This window comes from Schistocerca piceifrons, chromosome 5, assembly GCF_021461385.2.
Source record: "Schistocerca piceifrons isolate TAMUIC-IGC-003096 chromosome 5, iqSchPice1.1, whole genome shotgun sequence".
NCBI classification, from domain to species: Eukaryota; Metazoa; Arthropoda; class Insecta; order Orthoptera; family Acrididae; genus Schistocerca; species Schistocerca piceifrons.
In genome coordinates this window covers 388,960,246-388,982,616 of record NC_060142.1, presented here as the reverse complement: position 1 = coordinate 388,982,616, position 22,371 = coordinate 388,960,246, and the positions used below count along the sequence as shown (strand labels likewise).

Genomic DNA, 22,371 nt, shown 5'->3' with positions numbered 1-22,371 from the left:
TGCTACCACTCTTACTGGTTGACGTCGGAACGAAAGTCTTGTCAATAACCTCCCCAGCGTCCAAGTACTTCCTGCGGAGTGCATCCTTCATTGGGCCAGACAAATGGAAATCAGAAGATGCGAGGTGCTGGCTGTAGGGCGGATGAAGGAAAACAATCCAGTGAAGATTTGTTCTCCTCTTTGATGCGCAGACTTGTGTTCGGCCTGTGGTTGTCATGGAGAAGGAGAAGTTCGTTTGCATTTCTGTGGCGAAGAAAACGCTGATGTCAATTCTACAGTTTCCTGAGGGTGGCAGAATACAGTTCAGAGTTGAGCGTTGACCATGAGGGAGGACATCAAACAGAATAACCACATCATAGTCCCAGAAGACCGTCGCCATTAATTTACCGGCTGAGGGTGTGGCTTTAACTTGGCGCCACTCCACGCATTGCCAATTTGTTTCCGGGTCGAAGAGATGAGCCCATGTTTCATCGCCTGTGACGATGTTAAAAAAAAGTCACGATCACCTATGTAACGTGCCAGCAGTTCCACAGAAGGTCCTTCGTTAATCTTTGTGGTCTTCGCTTAGGCGGCGAGGAACCCTGCCGGCGCACACCCATGAGTACCCAACTGCTGAACGAGTGTGTCAGGACTCCCGACAGACACATCCAGTTGTGTAGCTAGTTGTTTTATTACGACCCGTGAATAACCTCGAACAAGAGTGTCCACACGTTCCAACATTGCAGGAGTCACGGCTGTGAGCAGCCGGCAGTCACGTGAGAGATCGGACATGTTTGCGCGATCTTGTTACGATGATGACAGACGCCTCACCCAACAACTCCCCGTGCTTTTGTTCACTGCCATGTCTCCGAAGACATTTTGAAGCGCATATGAATATCTGCGATACTCTGGTTTTCAGCAAAAAGAAACTCAACGATAGCTCTCTGCTCGAAACGCACCTACGTACAGCAACGTAACGTATCTGAACGTCATGGAACTATAGGAGTTGAAGCGGGAATATTCCACGATGCCCCACAACAAACACAACACTATGGCCGAGAAAATATACCTGTTGTATTACTCATTGAACGCCATCGTACGCGTCATGTCACGGACTGCGCGGTCCCTCCCGCCCGAGGTTTTGCCCACCCTCGGACTTGGATGTATGTGTTGTTCTTAGCATAAGTTAGTTTAAGTAGTGCGTATGTCTAGGGAACGGTGACCTAAGCAGTTTGGTCCCTTAGGAATTCACACACATTTGAACGCCATCGTATGAGCACTGCAAGCTGAATTCACGTACTTTGCAAGTGCAATAAAACCATTACATCAAGCAAAAGCACGAATGGAATTAACAGTCCACGAATCGTTTCTTCTCCAGCATCCCATCCCTACCTTAAAAGTTGTCTATGTGTGCAAGAAGACTGGCTGCATAGCATTACCTAATTCTGTTATTTGCTGTTTAGAGTGCTGTACCGTTAGGATAATATAGCTAGGAACACATGTTTCTTAGCCGATGTTTCAATCTAATGACTCATTTTAGCATCACACGAAGGCAAGGCCACCAAAGACAGCCATTAACACTTTCTGGCATTTTCTGCTCGTTTCGTTCTTGTGAGATTTGAGGTTACGTTTTGTGCAGCATTTGTGAGCATTTTTAGATCTACACAAGTAAGTACCTTATAACATACTAACGCTATTTGTAAGATTTTATTACTTCTGCAGTTATACAATTTCGTGATGAGCAAACTTCTATGTATGTGGATTATTAAGCCATATTCCTTCGGCCGTGCACCATGTTGTACCTAACAACGGAGACAAGGTCTTCTACCATGGAACATGTGATATCTGCGAGTGGACAGAGTTTCTTTACCGTCTTAACAACTGGACCTGTCTTGAAAATTGAAATTTTACCTGTTTTCAATAGTTTGTATTTCAAAATGTTTCTGACTTTAAACTGGTTTTTGATAATGTTTCCGTTTACTCTGATTTCCCTTAATGATTATTGGTGTGTAATAGGGTAACAATGTAACAAATATACTGTTAAATACAATACTGACAAGATTTTCCCAGTTGGAATAGAATGGTTCAAATGGCTCTGAGCACTATGGGACTTAACATCTGAGGTCATCAGTCCCCTAGAACTTAGAACTACTTAAACCTAACTAACCTAAGGACATCCATGCCCGAGGCAGGATTCAAACCTGCGATCGTACGGGTCCAGACTGTAGCGCCTAGAACCGCTCAGCCACTCCGGCCGGCCCAGTTGGAACAGTTCGATATATTTGTTCCTATGTACATGTTTGGGAAAAGATTTTTGCGAATAAATTTTTGTAATTTCTCGAAAAAGAGTCACCACATTACAAGTGAAGCCGGCCGCTGTGGTCGAGAGGTTCTAGGCGCTACAGTCCGGAACCACGCGGCTGCTACGGTGTCAGGTTCGAATCCTGCCTCGAGCATGGATGTGTGTGATGTGGCCGCAACATTAAGATAGTTAGGTTTAAGTAGTCTAGGGGACTGATGACCTCAGATGTGAAGTCCCATAGTGCTCAGAGCCATTTGAACAAGTGAATGCTATGATTTGAAGACAGTAATTGAATACATTTACCTTCTCTTGCACGGCTTTCTAGACGCGGAACACTGAAAAGTGCTCTAACAAGGTAGCGCACTTCTACTCTGCTACCAGGTACAACCTAGAACCTACGTACACGTGCACGCGTGCGCACACGCACACACACACACACACGCACAGACACACACACACACACACACACACACACACACACACACACACACATGCACAGACACACACACACACACACACACACACACACACACACACACACACACACACGCGCACAGACACACAGACACACACACACACACGCACAGACACACACACACACACACACACACACACACATACACGCACAGACACACACACACACACACACACACACACACACGCACAGACACACACACACACACACACACACACACACACATGCACAGACACACACACACACACACACACACACACACACAGACACAGACACAGACACACACACACACACACACACACACACACACACACACACACACACAGACAGAGACACACACACACACGAGAGAGAGAGAGAGAGAGAGAGAGAGAGAGAGAGAGAGAGAGAGAGACTATTTAATGCCGCACTTATTTCTTCATTTATTCATCTGAAAGAGCGAGAGTATTTAACGCCTTCCTGTGTTGTTCGTTTATTCAACACTTTACATTCTTAACTGTTTCGCACAAAGGACCCTCTGCACTCACTGTTATCAGCCACAGAATGCTGTAACTACATCTTAAACCGTATTTTCAAATTTATTAATGGATTTGTGGCATCACCCATACACCATGCCTCAGACCGCAAAAAGCAATAATTATGGATCATTTTTGCCAGTTATTTGTTACAATTCCTATAAGATTTATGATGAATTTTAATTCGAAGTTATTGTCAACGGTCCAGGAGCAGTGAATTGTTACTGTGTATGACTGGCTTAGTCAAGTTTAAGTTAGTGTTTTGACTAACAACTTAGTTTTATAATTGCATTGTTCCACAAATGGATACGCTTGATATAGAAAGAAGAACTTATACTTCGTCTCCCAAGTTTAAGCGTTTTCACTTGAATATACGCTGACTGCTGTTAATGAGTATCCTATTTTGTAGCAACCCTACCTTCCACTCCCTTCAATCTAACAGCAATACAGGCACCCAGAAGAATTAAAATTCCATCGCCTTCAGGTATTTTGTTAATTGTTCTCTACGCTACTCTCTTTTTTTACTCCTAATCAGCATGTGAAGTGGGCATGAAAACCTGCACAATGATGTTCAGTGTCTTTCACTCCCCGAAGAATAATTCGGAATATGTACTGCTCATGCTGTCCACTCCTAATACACACTTTGCTACACTTAATGATGTAAATAACAGGTACATCAGAAAGCAGGCCATAAAAAACATGACATGGTACATAAATAATAGATGTATTTCTTTGTGGGATGATGGTTATTAACAAACCGACAGTGACAAAACAGCACATATTGATACCTGCCTGTAGTGCGTTTCGTAAAATACTTAGCAGTTGGCAAAGTCCTTCAGAAAACAGTTAATTGACCAAACGGTTTAGGACTTAAAGATTAACACATCTTCTCTTTCTCTATTGTAAATACTACGCTTGTACATCCTTTGACTGCAATCGCTAAGGGAGATAAAACACCACATCGAGGACCAGTGTGGAATATTTATTAAAACACCTCCGTTTACATCGTTCCCTTTTTTCTTTCAGAAACCCTTCGTATGTATCCGCCCGTTCCAGTTTTGAATCGCGAGGTGGCGGAGGACTACAAGCTTCCAGGATACGACTGTGTCTTGGAGCAAGGAACTAAGGTGCTCATTCCAGTCATGGGACTCCATTATGACAGGAAATTCTTCCGAAACCCGGAGAAATTCGACCCGGAGCACTTCTCTGAGGAGCAGAAGGCATCCAGGCATTCGTACTGCTATCTACCCTTTGGAGAAGGGCCACGCATCTGCATTGGTGAGTCACTCCTCCTTTCACCTTTACTGTTTGTTGGTTTAGTTTTCCGTTCCTCAGTCGGTAAAAACAGAACCCTTATAGGATCGCACTGTTGCCCTTTTCCTCAGGACCGGAGGACAGAGAATCTGAAGTTAATGTCAGTTATTACAGTCGACAGTCCTTTAGTGGTGCTAATATTTGTAAGTCAATGGAATGAAAAGATGTGACCATTTTATGCCACATATTTAGATACTTGGAAACTCACTCATCAAAACCTATAATGCAAGATGAACTATCTATATACGCTGTTAAATTTGTACAGAACCCACACAGTGCAAGTTTCATTTTCAGCTATTCGGTTTTTTTACGTAACTCATATGAAAATATTTTCACGCCTAGTGCACACGATGAAAAAGTATCACAATAACACTGATTATTAACATATGTGACACGTTGAAGGATATCTATGTTTAATGCAGTTTCTAACCAACTCACATCTGGTGTCAATTACGATTTTGCCAATATATCACGAAACGCAAGTACCTTAGGTAAATATATTTAGTTAATGTGAAACACCAAAATAATAAATCGTGCTGAATGTTCGATCACTACTATGGTTGTTGTTGTGGTCGTGAGGCCACAGATTCGATCGATGCAACTCTCACCTTAGTCTATCCTGTTCGAGACTCGTCATCTCTGAATAACTAGAGCTACTTACACCCATTTCAGTCATGGCCTCTCTCTACAATTGTTACCCCCACACTTCGAGAAAGACTTGATACCTTACATTTGTGTATAATCCGATCCCTTTCATTAGTCAAGCTATATCACAATTTCTTTTTTTCTCAACATCGTTCAGTACTTCCTCATTTGTTATTCGATCCACCAGTCTGATCTTCAGCATTCTATTATTCTCTTCTCGCATAGACTGTTTACTGTCCATGTTTCACTCCCGTACAAGGCTGAGCTCGAGCCAAATACCTTCAGAAATGCCTTTCTAGGATTTAGATATGTTTTCAATGTTGAAAGAATTATCTTGTTCAGAGAAGTTTTGCTTAATATTCCCAGTCGTCAGTTATTTTTCTGACTAAATAGCAAAACTCAGCTGTTATTTTAGCCTCTTATTTCCTAATATAATTCCCTAAGCATCGCCAGATTTAATTCGACTAGTCAATCTTACACTCCCTGTACTTCATCCATGTAGTTTTCAGTTTTATACTGAGTGAAAAAATAAACCCGCTACAAGTCATCTATCAAAAGCTCTCACAGTTCGTGCTGTTTTGTGCACGAAACTTTACATCTAAATCACTTGTATGAACTAAAATCGAAGCACCTCATTAAGTAAATGAAACTCACTGAAATAAAATGGGTGGAATCAATAGTGATACAGTAGCTGAAATGGAATCACATGAACTGTGGACCTGTAATGTAATGAATGTGTCTTGATAACTAAAAATCTGTGCCAAATCGGTATATCTTGAAATACGGCTCCACATTTATTCCGGAAAACTGGAATGAATAGCGTTGTTAATGGCACTTCTTCATTTGATATAACACTAATTTTTATATTTTGCTTTTTAAAGTTTTCCCTGGCACTACTATGTATTTTTTGACGTTTAGGCATTTATACGAACATGTGACACGTAGCTCTTTCATGAACTTGCATTACACTACTCGTATATGGCCCACGATCAGTCTGAGACCTCAGTGCAGCGTGTTGATGTGAACATGTTTATATGACATGCTTGAATCCCGGCATGTAAGAATATAAAGATGATTCGGTAAGGAAGAAGACTCAATATTTTCCTTGTTTCCTTTTTTCGGCATGTTGCCATTTAATTTCTCATGCCTATGTTTTTTTTTTTTTCTCGTGAGCCTTCAGTACTTAAAAGTGATCCTATCTGTAGTTTCTGATGATAACTTAATGTTTTTTTTCTATTCTTTCCTAATTTTTATGGGGCAGATTATCGTTGTCCTCTTTCTTCAGGACTACAGGACTATTAGTTTTGTTAACCTGCTCTCTTATTTGGTAGAGATGTTCTAAAATTTTTTATTTATTGATCCCCTTTTCTTAAACTTGTTGTGACGTTTAAATTGTGAACTTACTTACTGGACTGTCACATACATCCGTTTCATAGACTTAAGTTTTCTTTAAAAAAATTGTGCTTATATAGTAAGGCAAAATCAGATCATTGCTAAGTCAGCTGGTTATAAATATACTAGAGCTGACGGAGATCAAACAAAATTTCTGTTAGGTGGATCCACAATACCTACTATCTCTCCATTCACTTTTGATGCATTTATCTGTGTAGCGTTGTGTGTATTTCTTTTTGGAGGGTCAAACAACCCTGTGCAATTCATCCACGACAGCAACTTCTATATATTTTTTTTTTGTGGTTTTAGGGCGCACAACTTCAATGGTCATTAGCGCCCAGACTACGTTAAGAATGCACCGCGAGGCACAAGTTTAAAACAACAACTAAAAGGGAAAACACGATAAAAGACAGACTGACAGGCATAGGATTAAAAAAACAGCATAATCAAATGTCCTTAGAGAGGTTTGTCAAGTTGATAAAACGAAGAACGCGAGCAGCTGCTCGTGGGTCATCCGCTAAAATGGCATCTAAAGTACATGGCACGCCAAGATCAAGACGCAGTGTGTTAAAATCCGGACAGGACGTTAAAATGTGGCGGACCGTCAGCCATTGCCCACATGGGCAGAACGGCGCCGGCGCAGCCGTCAGCAGATGGCGATGGCTGAACCGGCAGTGTCCAATTCGTAACCGGGCCAAAACGACCTCCGAGAAGGGCGGGAGGAGGACGTCCAAGCCGTGGGTAGAGGTTTCAAGGCCCGAAGCTTGTTGTCCGTAGGTGCAGCCCAATCGGCATGCCACAGCGATAAAATGCGCCGACAAATTACCCTGCTACAATCCGACGAAGGGACACAACAAGAAGCTGTCCGAGGCTGGAGGACCGCAGCCTTGGCCGCGGCATCTGCAGCTTCGTTCCCAGGGATACCGACATGGCCAGGAATCCACATAAAGCTAACCGTAGAACCGACGTCCACCAACTGCTGAAGAGAGCGTTGGATCCGGTGCACGAAAGGGTGAACCGGATACGGATCACTGAGGCTCTGGATGGCGCTCAGGGAATCTGAGCAGATGACATAAGCAGAATGTCGGTGGCGGCAGATGTAAAGAACAGCCTGGTAGAGGGCAAAGAGCTCAGCTGTGAAGACCGAACAATGGCCATGGAGCCGGTATTTGAAACTTTGTGCCCCGACAATAAAGGAACACCCGACCCCGTTATTGGTCTTTGAGCCATCTGTATAAATGAAGGTCATATTAATGAACTTCGAACGAAGTTCGACAAAACGGGAGTGGTAGACCGAACCGGGGGTAACCTCTTTTGGGAGCGAGCTGAGGTCAAGGTGAACGCGAACCTGAGCCTGGAGCCAAGGTGGCGTGTGGCGCTCGCCCACTCGAAAGGTTGGAGGGAGTGAAAAATTAAGGTGTTGAAGGAGGCGACGAAAGCGAACTCCAGGGGGTATCAGGGCAGAGACATACAACCCGTATTGACGGTCGAGAGAATCGTCAAAAAAGGAACGATAAGACGGGTGGTCGGGCATTGACAATAGCCGACAGGCATACCGACAAAGCGGTATATCGCGCCGGTAGGTGAGTGGCAATTCGCCAGCGTCAGCATGAAGACTCTCTACGGGACTAGTATAAAACGCTCCGATCGCAAGTCGTAAACTCCGATGTTGTATGGAGTTGAGGCGGCGTAAGATGGACGGCCGTGCAGAGGAGTATACGAAGCTCCCATAATCCAGCTTGGAGCGGACGATCGACCGATATAGACGAAGTAGGACGGTTCGATCCGCTCCCCACGACATACCACTGAGAACACGGAGGACATTTAAAGAACGGGTACAACGGGCAGCCAAATATGACACATGTGGAGACCAGCTAAGTTTCCTGTCAAATGTAAGACCTAAAAATTTTGTTGTCTCCACGAATGGGAGAGCAACGGGACCGAGTCGTAAGGACGGTGGGAGAAACTCTTTGTAGCGCCAGAAGTTAATACAGACCGTCTTCTCGGCAGAAAAACGGAAGCCATTGGCGACACTCCAGGAGTAAAGACGGTCAAGAGAACGCTGAAGACAGCGCTCCAGGACACGTGTACGCTGCGCGCTGCAATAGATGGTAAAATCGTCCACGAAAAGGGAGCCTGATACATCAGCTGGGAGGCAATCCATTATTGGATTGATCGCTATGGCGAAGAGAGCGACGCTCAAAACTGAGCCCTGTGGCACCCCATTCTCCTGGTGAAAGGTGTCTGACAGGACAGAACCCACACGTACCCTGAACTGTCGATCCATTAAAAAGGAACGAATAAAAAGAGGGAGGCGACCGCGAAGACCCAATGTATGCATGGTGCGGAGAATGCCCGCCCTCCAACAGGTGTCGTAAGCCTTCTCCAAATCAAAGAACAGCCGCAGTCGGGCGCTTCTGCAAGAAGTTATTCATAATGAAGGTCGACAAGGTAACCAGATGGTCAACAGCAGAGCGGCGCCTACGAAATCCACATTGGACATTGGTAAGTAGGCGTCGAGACTCGAGCAGCCAAACCAAACGAGAGTTAACCATTCGCTCCTTCACTTTACAGACACAGCTGGTAAGCGAGATGGGTCGATAACTGGAAGGCAAGTGCTTGTCCTTCCCCGGCTTAGGAATCGGGACAACAATAGACTCGCGCCAGCATGCGGGAACATGTCCCTCAGTCCAGATGCGATTGTAAGTACGAAGAAGAAAACCTTTACCCGCAGGAGAAAGGTTCTTCAGCATCTGAATATGAATAGAATCAGGCCCTGGAGCGGAGGACCATGACCGGGCAAGTGCGTTTTCGAGTTCCCGCATGGTGAATGGGGCATTATAACTTTCACGATTCGAGGAGCGGAAGTCAGGTGGCCTAGCCTCCTCTGCCTGTTTGCGGGGGAGGAAGGCAGGGTGGTAATGAGCGGAGCTCGAAACCTCTGCGAAAAAGCGGCCGAAGGCATTGGAGACATCCTCCGGGGCCACAAGGACGTCATTCGCGACCATCAAGCCAGAAACTGGTGAGTGGACCTTAGTGCCAGATAGCCGGCGCAGGCTACCCCAGAGAACAGAAGAAGGAGTAAAACTGTTGAAGGTGCTTGCGAAAGCAGCCCAGCTGGCTTTCTTGCTTTCTTTAATAATACGACGACACTGTGCACGTAATCGTTTATAAGTGATACAATTCGCCACTGTAGGGTGGCGTTTAAAGGTGCGTAAAGCACGTCGACGAGCACGTAAAGCGTCTCTACATGCTGCGGTCCACCAGGGGACCGGTACGCGACGTGGAGAAGAAGTAGGGTGAGGGATGGAATATTCAGCAGCAGTGAGAATGACTTCCGTGAGGTGTGCGACCTGACGATCGCAGCTTGTGAAGGTTTGATCCTGAAAGGTCGCCCTGGAAGAGAAGAGCCCCCAGTCTGCTTTGGAGATGTTCCAACTAGATGAGCACAGGGAGGGGGTATGCTGCAGGAGATGGATAACACACGGGAAGTGGTCGCTCGAATATGTATCAGAAAGTGCATACCACTCAAACCGGCGTGCAAGTTGGGTAGTACATATAGAGAGGTCTAAATGGGAATAGGTAGGGGCGCTAGTATTGAGGGAGACAAGATTGAGCTGGTTGAAAAGGTCTGCTAACAGGGAGCCCCTCGGGCAGGATGCCGGAGAGCCCCAAAGGGGATAGTGGGCATTGAAGTCTCCAGTTAACAAAAATGGGGCAGGTAGCTGAGCAATAAGCTGCATCATGTCTGCCCTGGTAACGGCAGATGACGATGGAGTGTAAACGGTACAAATGGAAAATGTAAAAGTGGGGAGAGTAATGCGGATGGCAACTGCCTGCAGGCCAGTGTGCAATGTGATGGGATCGTAGTAAATATCGTCCCGGACCAGCAACATAACCCCTCCATGAACCGGAATACCTACCACAGGGGGTAGGTCAAAACGCACAGAGGTGTAGCGTGCCAAGGCAATTTGATCGCATGGGTGTAGCTTCGTTTCCTGGAGGGCTACGACGAGCGGACGGTGCAAGCGGAGCAGCAACTTCAAGTCCTCTCGGTTGGAGCGAATGCTGCGAATATTCCAGTCAATAAGTGCCATCGTAAAAAGAAAAGGAAGATGAAAGAACGGGTCACCTCGAAGGCCGCTGAGGGCCTGGCTTCGAGCGAGCACTGCCGCCGCTATCAGTAGGCGGACAGTCATCGTCCATTGGGTCCTATAGGTTCAACGGCCATCTTGGTAAGATGGCCGGGAGGGGGAGCTTCCTCCGCCGGTGAACGGCCAGATGTTCGGCTACCAGCGGTGCGGCCAGGCGAAACGGATGACGGCCTGGGGCGGCAACCGCTGGGTGGCGCAGGAGAAGAAATGCGCCGTGGCGGAGAAGGAGAACTGTGCTTCCTATGAGCCTTCTTGGAAGGTCGTTTGGTGGAAGTACCGGTCGAAGGCTGGGAGGTCGAGGTACGTAGGAAGTCTGCACGGGACGGTTCCTTCTTGAAGCCCCGTGCATCTGACTTCTGGGTCTTCGTCTTAGCAGAAGCTGATGAAGGGGCTGGTGTCTGTGGGGTGATGGGAGGAAGAGGAGACGTCGACCGCGCGATCTTAGCACTGGCCGAACGGACGACCGTGGTGCTGAAGGTCAGATCGCATGTCTGGGTTGCCACCTCCCTGGTAGTCCGAGGAGAGGCGAGGACAGTACTGTATTTCCCCGCTGGGAGCAGCGTGGGCTTCCTACTAGCCAATAGCTTGCGAGCAGCCGAGGTGGACACTTTCTCTTTGACCCGAATTTCTTGGATACAGCGTTCTTCCTTATAGACAGGACAGTCGCGGGAGGATGCGGCATGGTCACCCTGACAGTTCACACAATGAGGAGACGGAGGTGGACAGTCACACCACGAGACGAATTCAAAGTTCGGTGAGTCTCCACCCGGACAGGGAACGTGTACAGGAGTGTGGCCCGAAGCAGTTTTTGTGCCTGAAAGGCGCTCTCAGTTTCTAGTAATAAGGTACCGTTACGCAACCTGGTACAAGATTTGACAAATCCGGCTATGGCATCTACGCCCTTCTGGATAACGAAAGGGTTGACAGAGGAAAAATCCTTTCCGTCCTCAGATCGAGAAACGACGAGGAACTGTGGGGCAGGTAGTAGTACTTTGGTCACTGGTGGCTGGTCAAGTTTCCGTTTTTGGGCAGAAGTCGAGAGAGATGGAGTGAAATCCATTGCGGAGGAATCCCCCATGATTGCCAGCGTCTCCGATGGCGCGCTCCTTCCTTGTGGGGACCCTCTCAGACGGCACTCCCGCCTTAGGTGAATGTTTACACCTCAAGTCACACCTCCCGAGAAACAGACGGAAGGACCAATCGGCATGGTCAGAAGGTATCAGCTCAGGCAATCACCCCTCCCTGGGCCTGGCCTTTACCAGGGGGTACGTGCGTGCCTTACATGTCTACCCAGGGCGGGGAAGTACGCGTTAGGCTAGGCGCAAATTGAGACGAGTATAGCGCGTGTGGCGCGACGCAGCGCAGCGCGCGTTTTTGTAACTCACAGGTTCAAATGGGACCGCGCAAATTGCGACGCGACGCGACTGGGACGCGACACGCGCCTGCGCCAGGTCGCGCGGCGTTGTGGTTGAGGCACAGTTTCTCGCGCCGCGCGTCGCGCGTGCCTCGCTAGCACCGTGGGAAATTTGAGGCGGGGAGCGGAAAAGTAGCCCGGCCATATGCTCACATCGGAACGGCGCATATCAGCAGTGGTAGTATTGCCAATACGATAAATTTTGCCTTACTGTGTTTTGAATTTTATTGCCTTTTGGTAGTGTTTCGTTTTTCGCCATTTAAACGCTCCAGCTTTCTTCGTTAGCACGTTATACTTTTCTGTTATTTATATCTGCATAGTTTTGTTTTGTTTTTCTTCTGTCAGAAAAATGTATGCTTCAGTAACTGATGAGCCATTGGCCGCTGGAATTGCACCACATGCCTCCGCGATGTTTTCAGATCGCAAGAAGGGACAGAGGGTAGTGAATAAGGAAGCAAGGAATATTATAAAATCATGTGATTAAGAATCAAGGCAGGAAAGTAAAGCAAGGTTATATTCTCGCTGCCTATTAAGCTAGCGTATCTGTACGATCTGTTACAAAAATTTAGAAAGGGATAATCTCCACAGGTGTGATCCCTTTGTTCTTGTGGTAACCGCGCGACCGCTACGGTCGCAGGTTCGAATCCTGCCTCGTGCATGGATGTGTGTGATGTCCTTAGGTTAGTTAGGTTTAAGTAGTTCTAAGTTCTAGGGGACTGATGACCTCAGAAGTTAAGTCCCATAGTGCTCAGAGCCATTTGAACCATATACAACAACAGGCTACACAAATGAAGAAAATGGTCGGTATTATTACGAAAGTAGCAATATCCTAAAAGAGTGTTATGATTATTTGCTATTTGTTGAAATTACAATCTTTTAATTGGTTCGCCATGATGAGAAAAAGCATTTCAATTGTTGCATGGTCATTATCAGCATTAATAAACTAATTATACAACAAGAGGCTACACAAATAAAGAAAATGGACGGTATTATTACGAAAGTAGGAATATCCTAAAAGAGTGTTATGATTAGCTATATTTAATTTGTTGAAATGTGCTGCTGACAAAAGCAGATCTACTTTCATGACAATGTTTTTCGAACTCCATCTCACAAGGCACACATGGCTAGCTTGTACATTCCTGTCGCGCGCATTATCCTTCGCTGCTGACAATACACTGTCCATTGTGTTGTGCGACAGATCAATTGTTTATTTTTCTCAATAACAACTATATTATTCGCGATCACGCATTGTGAGTTTGGCAAGCCCTAGGTGAGTAAACAGTATCTGGCATGTGCCTATCATTCCGCCTGAAGGAACGCTCGTCATTATTTTAATACTGCTCAGATGAAGAGAAGGAATAAAATCCTTTGCTAAGTTTCCATTCCAGTCGCTCAGTGTTAAAAATACGATGGGTTACGAGGATTCCACCAAAAATTCCAACAGAATTGCCAATCTGATTTTGTGTGAGTTGTTAACCTTTTCTCATTCAAAGAAGCGTCAACATTTATGAGGAAAGGCCACATTTCTCTTGGTGACTGGTTTAATTGTACTTCCTTTGTCACAATGTAATTTGCCAAACTCATCTCACAGCAGCTATTGAGACACAATTCAGAAGCGGAGGGCCTCATTAAACAAGTAACTGGCAATCACAGAGCTCAATAGCTTACGAAAAACCTCATAGTATCGGTTTGCAGTAACATAAAAGAAGAAATTTCATGTTTATTTTCATACTAGGAAGCTCCTGTTTCGTTAGCTGAAGATAACTCTTAAAAAATTACAGTCACTGGAGTGAAATAAATAAAAAAAGAAGTATAAGTAGTGATATACCGCCATAGATAAGAAAGTTCCGTGTGTTTAATAATTGGCAAAACACTCTCCTCCTTGTGTGCTATCATTCGCCAAACTTTCGTTTCGATCTCTCGAGCGGTTTAGGAGATAAGAGAGACGTTGCGAGTATTTCATTCTCGCGGGCGTGAGATCGGAAGTGAGCGCGCTACATGGGATCCATTTTCTCGAGATCGGAGGCAGATACAGACCTTCTCCCAAGTCTAAACAAAAATTCAGCATGTTAGCTAAATTTCATACGCAGCAACGTATGGTGTAATACGCACCAAACGCAAAATCATAGCGACCCCTAATTTTCGTTGCAAACTTTTTGAGTTTTGCGTAGTGTCTTACTAAAATGTGTACATCACAGTAAGAATGGTCATTAGCGAGGTGATGGGCACTTCGTCACGAAGCTGACATATGACGCTCCAAGTAAGGCAAAAATCATATATTTTCAGAGAACAGTTTCCGTAAAATCGTTTGAGAAAGATAAGAGGTTGCGCGCGCTTCGGTTCAGTCAGCGCAGAGCGTCGCCAGTTGGCGCGTGCGAAGTACGGTGTACGCGTCGCAATATGCGCTGCACCCGCGCGACCCGTGCGGCACGTGCGTGTCGCTCTGCAGTGTCGTGTCACGTCACACGTGCTATACGCTTCTCAATTTGCGCCTAGCCTTACCCCGTCACCGGCTACGCGTGCGAACGCGTGGGTCGGCCTTCAGGCGCGCACAGGGAGGAAGGAAGAAGAGGAAAAAGAAGAGAGAGAGGGAGAGAGAGGACAGACTGTTTCAAACGCCGAGGCGGAGACCAGAGAAGGCAAGGAGAAGAAGGCAATGAGAAGGCAAGGAGAAGAAGGCAATGAGAAGGCAAGGAGAAGAAGGCAAGGGAAAGAGTAAGGAAGACAGTGAGGTGGAGAAGAGCAAAGAAAGGAACCAACCAAAGGAAGGAAGAAACGAGAAGTGAAAAAGCAAAATGACCGCAAATAGAGGTCGTGGAACCGTCCGTCTCCGGACGCAGGCGCTAACTACCCCCTTGAGGGGGAGGGACTCCTTTTAGTCGCCTCTTACGACAGGCAGGAATACCTCGGGCCTATTCTAATCCCCGGACTCACAGGGGGGAGCAACTTCTATATGACGGTTCTTGGTAGTGAAATAAATTATTTCAAGCTCTCAATACTACAGTAATGAAATTTAAAATTGTCAAGATGGAGCATGCGATCTATTTAAAATACTCTATGATATTCGTAAATGCCTTGTTTGCATTTGGTTGACTTACTACTTTTCACAGGTTGTGCTTCTAATTAGTCATCATTAGAACTTAAAACCCAGAAAACACAAGGCTGCAAACTAAATATGAAAGCTATAAATGTTTGAAAGGGCAGGATAAAAATAAAAGTAAAACTGATCAGTGTGTTGTTGCGAACCTAAACAATATAAAGCAGAGGGTATATTTTTATTTTTCACTTTATCTTGAGCGCTCTAGTATCTTTATAGCTACATTAGCATAGAAACCCAGTGTTGCTCAGTTATTTATTTAGGGCTGTGGGTCCATGACTATACCAAGCAGCCTCTGACCTTGTGCTAAATGGTTATGACGTCGTATCTCCTGAACTATGAGTCACACAAAGATGTAATTTTGTAGCCAATAATAAATTACCAACAGTCGTTATTTTGGTTTTATTTGTTAGGCAACCAGTTTCGGCATTACATTATACCATCTTCAGGCCTGCAATATCGAATAACCCTCGTGCTAGAAACCGATGCAGCACTGTCAACTAGTATTGTGAAGTTTTTTCCCCCCACGGATATATGCACTCCTTTGAAAGCTGTCAGCATCTCCAAGGAGCGCACATGCAGGTGGGAAAAAATCTTTACGATACCAGTTGACAGTGCTGCATTGGTTTCTAACACGAGGTTTAGGCCTACTCGTTATATGCAAGCCTGAAGATGGCATAATGCAACGCCGAAACTGGTTGCGTAACAAATAAAACCAAAATAACGACTGTTGGTATTCTATTATTGGAAATCGACCAGCACTCCAGACATAGGATGAAGTTACATTTATAATTTTGTACGTACACTCAACGGCATATGTGGATACTGTCTCCACCATGTTTTGCGAATGGAGTTAGTAGTAATGAAGAAATAAATTTAAACGCCATGCACGATGAGGTAGATTCTCATGCATCTCAATGTTTATCACGCAATATCTCCTGAACTATGTGTTGTACAATGAAATAATAACGTAGGTAGTTCAGCAGCATATGTCAATACTGTCTGCGATATTTATTTCGAATAGCGTTAGTGGCAAAGAAGTAATAAATTTAAACATCATGCAAGATGCAGCGACTTACCACGCATCTCATTATTTATGGCGTCATAACTTCCGAACTATGTGTCGTACACTGAATAATTTTGCACTTGTATCCAGTGGTATATTTGCACATTTCCTGAACCACGTGTCGTACAGTGATATAATATTGTAGCTACTTTCAGCGGCATATGTGGGTACTGTCTGTAAAATGTGTCGCGAGTACAGTTGGTAGTAAAGAAGTAATAAATTATGGCGTTATGCTTTAAGCGGTACTTTTAATGCGTGAACAACTGAAAAGCAGTGTGGTGTCACCGCCAGACACCACACTTGCTAGGTGGTAGCCTTTAAATCGGCCGCGGTCCGTTAGTATACGTCGGACCCGCGTGTCGCCACTATCAGAGATTGCAGACCGAGCGCCGCCACACGGCAGGTCTAGTCTAGAGAGACTCCCTAGCACTCGCCCAGTGGTACAGCCGACTTTGCTAGCGATGGTTCACTGTCTACATACGATCTCATTTGCCGAGACGACAGTTTAGCATAGCCTTCAGCTACGTCATTTACTACGACCTAGCAAGGCGCCATATTCTTCAAGAATGTATTCTGAACTGATACTATTGTGAATCATGAACCGTCAAGAGCGACGTTCATCATTAATGGATTAAAGTATGAAACTAATTCCGTCCGATTTCTGAATTCTAATTCCTTGTCATGTTCCAGACCTCACGTCAGTATAGTTCTTCACTCCTCATGCCAGCCTGCGTGAGCTAAAACGCGTGCATTTCGGCCACCTGTAGTAACACGGTGTTGGCTCTTCCGCCGACACTACAGTAAGCGTAAACGTTGTTCCTTTCATCATTTTGTAGGAGATGTCAGCGAGAAAAAATTTCATGGAGGTCTGAAATCGTGTGATGTCTGTTGCAAGTCGCCAAGTGCTCTCGTTCTGAAATAAAGTCTGGGAATTCACGTGTCGCGTAGAAAGCTTTTTAACCCCGATTCCCACCCCCACAACTTAGGTAGGTAGTTCTTACCCACAAGGTGATTGTGTCAAATTTTATTTCAGTTTGCAATACTGAACTGAACCTAGAAAGGAATGGGGTGATTTGTTGTGTGGACTGTATTCATTACACCAGTTTTACTACTCGATTTCTCCGTTTTTGTACACTTAATTCCTCTGGTTGGTTTGACTCAGCACTAGTTCATTATAACGAAGTATTTTGAATTTCATTGCATTCTTACGCGCAACGAATGAAATTCAGTTTTTCACTCATATCAACAATTCAAGACTGAAGAAAAGTAACATTATCAATTACATGTGCAACGAACTGATGGTACTTTTATTTTGTTGCAGGGATGCGTTTTGGGTTGACGCAGGTGAAGGTGGCGCTGGTACATCTGCTGTCAAAATTTGACTTTCTGCCCGTCGGAGACAAGCAGTCGAAGGTACGCATAGCTCCAAACAACATCTTGTTGACACCAATTGGCGGAATCGACCTGAGGGTGGAACGTCGTCGAATGGCTGCTTGCTGAAGATGAGGCTGAAATTGAAGCTGAAGCAACGTTGGAAAGCTCAGCAAGACTGTCTGCACACCCTCCACTCGCATCCCTTGAGAACCGGATCCCACAAATAACCCTGTGTCGTGACGGAAAAGTAATGTCATTTTATTCATTACACTGAGATAGTATAAATTGGCATCTTGTAACATTTCTTGTGTCATGTAGTGTCCATTAAGACTGATATCATTGTTAAGTTGAACAGTTTTTTTTTTTTTTTTACCAAACCATAAAGATGTATGCATTTTAATGTCTCTTGTTCACTTGCTTTGTGTTGTCTTTGTATGCCCTTTAGAGGTGTCGAATACGTATCCTCACTTTTACCCTAGCTTACTTACTTACGTGCCGTCTCTACGTACTGCTGTCTGAAACAAAACCACGTACGGTATGTTTGTTGCTAGAGCACCATTGCGAATATTTGTAGGATGTAAGGACCACAGCTTTTGCGCTTCATACAAGTAAGCAGGGACTGACGTTGGTCAGAGACGTAATTTACAAAAATGTTTGGAAAAGTCAGAAGCAAGGACCCGTACACTATTTTCCTTTTATCAATGAGATGATATGTAGAATCTCTTAATTCCACACTAGAAGTTCCTATCTCTATCAACCTACAGATAAAGCATTTCTTTGATTTAGATATGTGCCTATAAAATCAGAACATCAATGAGTTTCTCTTGAAAGGTGAAGGCGAGAAGAATATTTTTTATGAATTAATACAAACAGTAAAATAAACTGCTATTCTCTAGGCGACGCGCAGGGTCTCAAGATATGACATTTTTTTCCTTCGTGCTGAAGGGAAACTGTCCTTACCATTGGAGACAAAGCAGCGGATGATACTCGACTCGTTTTGAGACGAGCGAGAATAGAACATGGCCCTGCCACTGCGAGTTACGTTTTCCATGGATTCTCTTATTCGTTTCATGCCGTTGTATTGTTGCTTCCTCCAAACAACAATGACGCCGATTTTCTCCATCGTGCTGTCCATGTGAGCTTTATCTATTTATTGATAGGCACGTAGAACTCTAACCCAATGAGAATTTTACAGTACATACGTCTGAAATATCGCTACACAGAAATGACGAAGCACTTAAGAAGAAAAACCAGATATAGAGCACTCAGGCACCAAGGAACTTCAAGTTCATCTTGTATTTAGACAGTGTTGTGTTTACCGTTTCGAATACATACATGACTAGTAGTCAGATGTGACTCAGCAGTAAAATATTAAAATGTTATAAGCCCAAGTATTAGATGTATGGGAGGGATTTTCGCGAAAATTTTTAAATGTATTTATGTAAGCTTTTTCAGTATCTGCGTAGCTTCACGTGGAAGGGTGTTGTCTGTAAAGACTGACCATGGAAGGAATCTATTATAGAATATGTGCGCTCCAAAGATCATAATCAATAACCACTTATTAGCACACAACACCCACTACAGATACAATAACCCCCCCGTCGGAAACCGATTTACTGCGGAACGTAAGACACCCTCTGACAGTTGGGAAGCAATGAAATAAAATGGAACACATTGTTCGGGATATTTGCTTTGTAAATTTGTACCCGAAATAAAGAACTAAAGATGTACAAAAATATTTCGCAATATCAAACCCAGTGTGGCTCCAAAGCAAAAACTATTTTGTTAAGGGAACCTACAAAACAAACTCAAACTAGAACAATCGCGTCATTTGTGGCTTTATCGATCAGAGTATTACTCACTTTATTGTACCTTTAGCACAGCCTGCCGTTACTGAATTGTCAGCGTCCCACGCTACAAGGGCAAGGGCGTAATCAGATCGTGTTTGCAGCATACAGGCACACACGTGCATCTGCTGCATTTGGCCAAGAAACAGCCACACAGCACGTTCCTTTCCATTGCAAACGAAGTGCTAGAAAATCCGGATTATTTTCTTACCAACATACAAGAATTATACGTAAAAATTAAATAGTCGACTGATATTCAGACCTATTGTTAATTAACCTTATGCAAATGTTTGGAAATACACAAATTTACCATTTTTTAACGCTGTATGCTTCCCCATTGCGAGCAGGATAGCCATGTGATTTCTGATCCATTGTGGAATGCAACGACTGTAGTCATGTGACCACTTCGGAATGCACGTAAAGTTGACTTCACAAGCCCCGCCTCTCTTATTAGTAACGCTGTTATTACCATCAAGTGATAAGTCACGTCATATTCTCCCTCTTCCCTCCCCTGACCCCCCCCCCCCCTCCTTTCCATCAATTCCCAGCGTAGAATTAAAATGAGTGAGGCAGTCAGAATGTAGTTTTAACAAATAAAATAAAGTAAAAATCCAAGATGGCGGAAGCACTTTCCATCCCTTCCTCGAGAATCAGTATCAGCGTAGTATTAAAATAAGATAGTCAATTGCTTGGTGGCGCCATGTTGGAAGATATGCCATGGAAAATCACGTACCCTTTAGCATAATAGGCGCCTAGCTCAAAAATATGCATTATTTCTGTGAAAGTGTACACATACACACATAGAGATAAAACAACATGGGAGTTGTCATTACGTCACAAATTTGAAGCTGACCTCCGCCATCTTGTATAGCCCAAAACATTAGGTAGTTATACCTTCACGGTTCACTTCGGAGATGCTTTCTCGTGATATCACCCTGATGTGACCGCGCTTAGTTTTGACCGTTGGGGAACGGTGTCAGCTTTTTTGATCGTATCCTAAGCAGCACCTTGTGCTTTGTTTGTGTGGAGGCGCAGTTGCTCCATCAAAAATGGCAGCTTGTCTCGTTTAGGGGTGTAGTAATCGAGCCGATTGTAATCCAAAGTTTAAAGATATCACATTTCATTCGTAAGTGGAGCCGTTGAAGCAGTACTTTATACCGTGTACACGAATTATGGCTGCGCTGTTTCCTCTCAATCTTTTCTGTGTTTTTCATTGTCTTCCAACCCGCAAGCGTTCCTACATCAGAACCACACTGCATCAACGGTCTCGTCCACCCACAACATATGGGTAAGTGATCACGCTGGTTGTTGGTGCTCCATAGCATGCCCTAAATTCCTCCCGTCGATAATTATTCATTGTTCAAATTTCTTTCCACATTAAAACATACCCTGGATTGAACTGGAGACAGCGGTCGTTTGTGGTGTGTGTGTGTGTGTGTGTGTGTGTGTGTGTGTGTGCGCGCGCGCGCGTGCGAGGCAGAATTCGAACCTACGACCGTAGTAGTCGCGCGGTTCCAGACTGAAGAGCCTAGAACCGCTCGGCCACCACTGCCTGCACTGCATTCAACAGGAAAAATTGTGTACATAATTACAATACCATAAGAAAAAAATGATATTCATTAGGCCACATTAAGGTTGTCTGAACCATAAACAGGGGTTTACAATGCTTCGATCAAGAGTTTTTATCACTTACTCAGTGATATAAAATGCCTGACAGACACCAAAGTAAAATTCGAAAATAAACTGAAAACGTGTCTCTTTGATAATTACTCCTGATCTATTATTGTGATGCGTAAATGGTGGTGGTAGGAATTACTGACTAATATCTGTCTTTAACTGAAAACAAAAAACTAATAAACGATCAGTGTGGAGGCATAGTTATAAAAAACTGATGTTAATATAAAATGATTCATTCCACATCATTAAGATTTATCGTGTAAATGATACATGGAAAATGAAATGAACTATTGGTATATCACAAAGCATGGTAAAGACATACTTTAAAATCCTCAAAATGAAATTCAAAATTAAAATGAAACAGATGATCAGAGTAGACGTCAATTCCAATAGTTACATGTTTGCTTATTCCTGAAAAACTGACAGAGCTACTGGCAGAAGTACTCTAGGGAAAGAAGCAAATAGATACTGTTGGAAAGGTACACCACCATGTTATATAGGTTAGTAAAAAGTGACTTACATGCATGTTAAAGAAAAATATCCTTTTACGGGGCTTAAGCGTTTGAGACCGTTATCTGAATGACATTTACCGTGTTGCATAATGGTGGAACATGTTTAAAAAATTAGATCGTTTTACACCCTGTAAATTGCTACTATCAGTCACACACTGACGCATAATAGGTAAGATTTCAAAGTGATAAAATCTGTAAACTACAATGAAACAAATGCGCTGAGAGTCTAATAAAACAACAACTCTATTCTTCATAGTGGTATACCACCATGTATTTCTGTTACTTTGACATTTCAATAGTCTTTCACTTTGTTGATATGCGCAAGATACGATAACATCCCTTGCTTCTTTCCTCGTTGCACACGTTTATGGGCCAGCAAAGAATACGTAGGTTAGTTTTTTGCAAACGCGTCCATTAAAAATGTTGTGCATGCCAGCTGAAAGCTGAAAATGTAACGAACAAAAAGCAGTATTAACAGTAAGCAAACAAACATTCGTTTAGGAGTTCCAGTTTCATTTGCTGTCGATACAAATACAGTACGCTTTTCACATCACTTCCTTCTCTTCTTGATTATTTGATACACACCAACAGAAAACCAATTACGTCAA

The 22,371-nt window shown here is 44.1% G+C and overlaps 1 protein-coding gene across 1 annotated transcript in view; it reads left to right on the top strand.

The window, feature by feature from the left end:
- Positions 1–22,371, top strand: part of LOC124799009 (cytochrome P450 6k1-like) — a 107,125-nt gene that overhangs the window by 63,523 nt on the left and 21,231 nt on the right. Inside the window, exons 4-5 of the mRNA XM_047262546.1 lie at positions 4,298–4,549; positions 17,675–17,766. Coding sequence (XP_047118502.1) covers positions 4,298–4,549; positions 17,675–17,766 — 344 coding nt within the window. The remainder of the gene's footprint in view (positions 1–4,297; positions 4,550–17,674; positions 17,767–22,371) is intronic.